At 39.4% G+C, this 6,783-nt stretch overlaps 1 protein-coding gene across 1 annotated transcript; it reads right to left on the reverse strand.

Annotated features, from left to right (window-relative positions):
* Positions 1 to 3,718: 3,718 nt before the first annotated feature.
* Positions 3,719 to 4,906, reverse strand: LOC131023475 (uncharacterized). The gene is made up of 2 exons (XM_057953017.1): positions 3,994 to 4,906; positions 3,719 to 3,894 (listed from the first exon to the last, which is right to left on the reverse strand). Exons 1-2 carry the CDS (start codon positions 4,904 to 4,906, stop codon positions 3,719 to 3,721), a joined length of 1,089 nt encoding a protein of 362 aa, XP_057809000.1.
* Positions 4,907 to 6,783: the final 1,877 nt, after the last annotated feature.

Genomic DNA, 6,783 nt, shown 5'->3' on the forward strand with positions numbered 1-6,783 from the left:
TATGCATGTATGTTGATGCCTAAGATCATTCGCAATCGGGTTCCTTGATAGCCTACTTGATAGTGGTTGTGTTATTGAGTAGGTAGTGCTGCATTGGGTTCTTTGATAGCCTACTTGATAACATTAGTTTTGATTTTTATGTTTTTCCTTTAAATTTAATTGCATAATTTAAATAACATATTTTTGTTAGTTAAATACGCCATTAAACATAAAATTTAAATTCACCTAAAACATGAAAAAAAATTACATAAAAATTTAAAAACACCTAAAACATAAAAAAAAAATTACATAAAAATTAAAAACACCTAAAACATCATATTACGTCCTAGTCTAGACCACGACGCCTGAGCACGTTGGCGACCATGGACGCGTGCAATGCCCTTTGTGCCTCCGTCATGTGCGTCGTATCCGTGTTCAGGAGCTGCATATCGAGCTCCCTCTCCTTGAATGCCCTCATCTGCTGGTCGGACCTGTCCAACCTCTCCACTATTTCCGGAGGAGGATCCGAGCTCGTATGCGACGCTGATGCCTTCCCTTTCCCCTTCGCCGCCGCCTTCGCCGCCTTGTTGCCAATGGGCCGGGCAGAAGAGATCTCCTCGCCCGACGCCGAGGTGGTGAAGCCGCCCTCTTCTGTAGTCTTTGTCCTCTTGGAGGCATGCACGTCTCCAAGGAGGTACATCGACTTGAACTTGGGATTGTTCCGGAGAACTTTCCACGCGTTCCAGAAATTGAAGGAGGCCCTGTGTGGGCTTCGAGCCCTGAAGAGGATTTGGGCCTTGTCACGAAGCATATCATCCGAATGACCGGAGGGCCAATTGTTGCGCGTCTCCACCCAAATAGCTTCCCAGAGACGCACATCCGCGCTCACCCGGGACCAGTGGCCTTGAAGTTGCTTGATCTTAAGGTCGACGCCGAGGATGGGGTTCACACATGCGCGGATCCGCCCTAATACGCCTCTCCCTTCTGATCCGTCCCACGGATGGCGTCATTGGTCTCCTCCGCCCAAATTTGGACGATGAGATCCGTATGCTCGGGAAGGTAAGTATGACGGTACCTTCCTTCCTTGTCGTGCTTGATTTTGGTGGCCATTTCATTCCTCCGGCCGCCTTTCTTTGGTGGGGAGACACTCTGCTGTGCACTGACCGGTTCCTCCTCGGGCGAGATCTCCTCCAAGTTGATTCCTCCCATATCGGGATGATAATCGGAGGAGAGATCGGGGCACCAATTTTGATCGTAGAAAGGGTTGTGTGGATCCATGACGGAGAAAATTCTTGAAGAGAAATGGAGGAGAAAATGGAGAAATGGAGAAATAGAGAAGAAAATTTGAGAAGAAGAGGTGTGAAGATGGTGGGGAGAAGTTGGGGTTTTTTAAAGAGGAGAGAAGAAAAAAAAAATGAAAACGGTCGGTCAAAAGTGCGCAAATCAAGGAGGTGCAGTCAAAATTCGAATAAAATTCGAATTTATCAATTTTTCCTTTTTTTTATTAGGGCGCGTGCAATGCTCTCCCCCCTTTCGAGCATACTCAAAGACTCGAGTATGCCTCGAGTACCTCCCCCCCGCAACGGCTTACCCGAGTGCAACGCACTACTTGAGGAGGCCCTTGAGTAGCTGCGTTGCAGGTGCTCTAATAACTAATACCAAATGTCTTGGGTTCGAGTTCTCTGTGATGCGGCCTTTAAATTACTTTATTTAATATTGTTAATATATATATATATATATATATAAAGTATGGTAGATGAGAAAATAAAAAAAAAATATATCATATAAAAAAAATGATCAAATTACATGGAACAACCCGAAAATAAATATTGATCAAGCTTCGCGGAACATAGGGAATAGTAGATAACTTACATCTTACACATAGGGAATAGTAGATAACTTACATCTTACACTTTTCAATTAGATATTTTGTGTGATCGTAAATAAATAGTGTTGTAAGTATCTTCCAACAAAGGAAATTCTAATACTCCTTCCCCCCATACCGTATATATAGGATTTTTTTTTCTTTTTCGGATGTCTTATTTATATACACTTATTTCTATAAAAAAATTAATATTTTTTTACTTATATTTCTATTTAATTATTTAATTTAATCCAATTTTAATTCATCAATTAAATAATAAATATGGACATATTCGAAAGTTTATTCATATATTTTCATTCCAATGTTTTTTCTTAATACTTGTGTAAATTTCAATCAACATATATATACGGGATTGAGGGAGTATATGAGCCATAGTCTATTCTAGCCAAAATAATATAGTAAATTAAAGTTTATATATATGAATAAAGTTGTAGAAATAGTAGTCATTGTGATCAAAATACTCTCATGTAAGAGTATAAAATACATTGTTATAGATTTTTTTAATTTTTAAAACTTTTACAAAATTGTGTAATCATCACAAAAATCGTGTAAGTTACACACTTTTTTTTCTACAAAATCGTGTAATACACGAGTTTTTCAAAATCATGCAATAGTCACAAATTTTAGGAGGTGGTGTTTGACGAGGCAACGAAAATGCTAGAGAATCAAGAGAGAGGTAGAATCGAGAGAGAAAAAATGGGGGCAAGAAGTGGCGGCTACGAGGCAAAAAGAGAAATCGGTGCTGAAGAATCAAGAATCAATGCAATGGTGGCGCAACATAGAGAGAGGATATGATGACCAAGTGGTGGCGGCATTGGTGGAGAGAGAGAGAGAGAGACGAACAGAGCTTGCAGGTAGGGCTGGCAATTTTCGACACAATACGAAAGCACGATATGAAATCGCACGAAATTAATGGGTTAGTGTCAAACTTTATCAGGTTCGTGTCCTTATCGTGTCGACCTAATAAGGACATGATAATTTCGTGTCAGGTTCGTGTCACCTGATAGTGTTAATATCATTATTTTTATTAAATATATATTTTAAATTTTAAATTATTTCTACACTTTAACCTTTAGGGTTTCGTGTTTAATTAGGTTTTAATAAGATCGTGTTATCATCGTATCGTGTCAACACGATTCAAATCGTATTGTCATTGTATTTGTGTCAGGTTCGTGTTGTGTTCGGGTTTGAATAAATCGTGTCGGGTTCGTGTTCTTGTCGAGCACTTCCTTAATAGGTCGTGTTCAAATTTGGTCTTATCAGATCGTGTCGATATCATGTCGATCCGATAACGATCTGACACGCACTATTTGCCAGCCTTACTTGTAGGTGGCGGCAACTTTTTAATGGGGAAAGGGCGTAGAGTTTGGAATTAAGTTTTCTTTATTAAAAAAATTAATAAAGATATATTAATATATTTGTATTGGAAAGGCTAGTATTCTTAATTTTTAATCTTTATATTACAAGATCCTTTTGTTATATAAAATGGGCTAGAATAGCCCATTATTTCTTAGAAATATTTCTCACTAATGGTAATCAAAATTGCACGTATTAGAGCATCCACAATGCTTGCACCCATAGTGGGTGCAATAGAATGGGTCTCACTTCTATTGCACCCACTCCAACAATGGTATTGCACCCACCCGGGTGCAATAGATTTTAATTTCATTTTCTCTTTACTTTTATTCTTTTTTCAATTTAAATTAAACAACTTCAATTTTAACAACATAAAATTCATTCAACTAAAAATCCAAACATTACAAATAAAATTAAAAAAACAACAAATATTTAAAACATCCAACTTTCGAAAAATTTAAAGCCGTCGAACTACGGGTCAACCGGACCAAAGCGTGCTCATATATGCTCAACCAAATCGTCGCGGAGGCGAGCATGCAATCGTGCATCCTTCAAGCTTGCATTCCGTGCCAAATAGGCGGCGAACTCCGGTGGTGCTCCGGAATTGAATTGTGTTTGAGGAGTAGAACTCGGTCCCTCGCCGTCGTCACCGTCAAAATTACTTGCATTTCCACCTTCTTCCTCAATGATCATGTTGTGCAATATGATGCATGCAAACATGATCGAACTCATTTGCTCCGCCTTCCACAAACGCGACGGTCCTTTAATTATACCCCACCGAGCCTGAAGAACACCGAAAGCTCGTTCCACATCCTTCCTTGCAGCTTCTTGCATCTCCTTGAACCTCCGCTTCTTCTCATCGTTCGGAAACTGAAAGCTCTTCACGAACACCGGCCAGTCCGGATAGATGTCGTCTGTTAAGTAGTATCCTCGAGTGTGGTGAGAATTGTTGGCGAGGAAGTGCACAGCCACTTCATGCCCCACTAAAACATCGTTGAATAGCGTGGACTGGTGGAGCACGTTGATGTCGTTGTTGGACCCAGCGACTCCAAAGAATGCATGCCAGATCCACAAATCTTGTGAAGCAACGGCCTCTAATATAATTGTTGGCTCGCCTTGATCCCCTCGAGTGTAGGCGCCATGCCAAGCCACGGGCCAATTCTTCCATCCCCAATGCATGCAGTCTAGGCTCCCCAACATTCTCGGGAACCCATGGCGGGCTTCGTGCATTGCAGCGATGCGTTGCACATCGGCAGTTGTTGGCCGCCTCAAATACGTGCCGCCAAAGATACGAACGGCGGCCTTGCAGAATTTCTTCAAGCATTCCAACGCCGTCGACTCTCCTATACGGAGATATTCGTCACAACAATCAGCAGAAGTTCCGTATGCCAATTGTCGAACAGCGGCAGTGCACTTCTGGATCGGGGAGAAGCTTAAGCGGCCAACAGCATCCTGACGTTGTTGGAAGTAAGGATCGACTTCCAGCGCATTGACAATGCGTAGAAAGAACTCCCGGCTCATGCGAAATCGACGGCGAAAGAATTGTGGCCCATAAACAGGCTCGACGGCAAAATAATCGCGATGGAGGCGCTCGCCACCACCTTCACGGTCACGACGAACCACTGCCCGCTTTTTCGTCGGGCGTGGTGGAGGTGGATCGAACCGATATGAACTTGCCACTTGCATAAAATTCACAGCACATCTCATAAAAAATAAATCGGGGGCTTGAGTAGGATCGGGAAGAGGAGGAAGTTGTGCGGGATCAACATGAACTTCTTCGTCGGATGAAGAATTTGAGGAAGAATTATTGTTGGAAGAATTGGTGGATGAAGACATTTTTTTTAAGAGCGGAAGAGAATTGGTGGATGTGTTTGTGATTGAGGGAATGGGATATATATAGGTGAAAAAGGAAAAAAAAAAAAAGAAAAAAAAAATCGGCCGAAAGACCGTTGAAGGCAACGGTCAAATGACCGTTAATTTTTTTTTTTTTTAAATTTCGGAAAGGGGCGCGTGTTTACACGCCCCCTCCTTCGCTCCCACAAACCACGAGTGCGAAGCAACGCCCCCCCCCCCCCCCCCCCATCACACCCGGGAGCGGCAACGGCAGTGGGTGCGATAGGCCGGGTTCGATCCGGCGATCGCACCCACCGCTGCGGATGCTCTTATTCGTTTCGTAAAGCTTTGATTGACTGATATATATCATTTTGATGCGCAAAATTTAAATTCCATCGATGATGAATATATGAATTTCTTTCGCTTTGGCTTTCAAGAAGAAAAAAACTTAATTCAAAAAACAAAATTTTCGCAATGTATAAGATCTGAATCTTGAACCATAAATCCATAAAGCAAAGTTATGTATTCACTGTATATTTTTACAATCAAAATTAAAATGACTCTTATTTTATATACTCCCTTTGTCCCATTTTTATAGTCCATTTTATTTTCCCACATATTAAGAAAATACCATTAATATTATTTGAAAAATACGAATTATATGTAATTATTTAATTTTACCCTTATTTATTATATATTTGAAAGACAAAAATTATAAATTTTGAAATCTTATAAACTTTAAATAAGGATATTTTAGTAAAAAAAAATTAATATAAATTTAATTTTAAAAATGGACTATATATTGGAATATCTAAAAAGAAATAAGGTATTATGAAGGTGGGATAGAGGGAATAATATATACTTCGAACTAATTTGAACCTCTCTCTCTCTCTCTCTCTATATATATATATATATATATATATATATATATAATTAATGAGTAGATTGAATACAAATAAATTATTACTTCCTCTGCCTACTTATTTTTTTGTCATTTTAGGATATTCACAAAAATTAATCACTTTCTATTTTGTAGAAATTAATCCCTTTTGTTCACTTACAATACAATTAATTATCATTGTTTACATCACTTTTTAAGTGTGACCACTCACAATACACTAATGATTTTTTATTGAAATTCGTATCATCCCTTTTTAGTACTATTTATATGGATAACGGGAGTATAACCATATGGATGAGAAAGGGAAAGGTAAATTGGAGATGGAAAAGGAGCGCCATAGGATGCTGAAGGTGGAGAAAGGGAAGGAAGGAATGGGAAAGGTGATGATAGAAAGAAAAAAGAAGAAGAAGGGTTGTTATATATTTTACTTTTTTGTAATGACATGACACTAATGTTAATTTTAAAAAAAATGTTATTTGCATACATTATCTTAAGAGTGACTTTATTACAGCGAAGGTAGTTACCAGGCCAGGCTGCTTAAGAGTAGATAAGGGAGAGGCTATGGATTTATACGAAGCTTTGTCCTGGATTGGATCAAGCAGATGGGCTTTCAGAGGCTGGAATTTTATTTAACAATAAGTTGGTGATCGATGCAATTTCCTCCCAAGGTGTAGATAGCTCTGAACTCGGAGCTATTATTAGAAAGTATCGATCTGTTATGCATGATGTTCAAAACTTTAGAATCAAGCATGTCTCTTGTGAGAGTATTTCAGCTGCTCATAGATTAGTTAGAGGGGCTACTGATTTTCCTATGTCGTATGTATAGGAA

This window comes from Salvia miltiorrhiza, chromosome 4 (genome assembly GCF_028751815.1).
Source record: "Salvia miltiorrhiza cultivar Shanhuang (shh) chromosome 4, IMPLAD_Smil_shh, whole genome shotgun sequence".
Classification (NCBI taxonomy): domain Eukaryota; kingdom Viridiplantae; phylum Streptophyta; class Magnoliopsida; order Lamiales; family Lamiaceae; genus Salvia; species Salvia miltiorrhiza.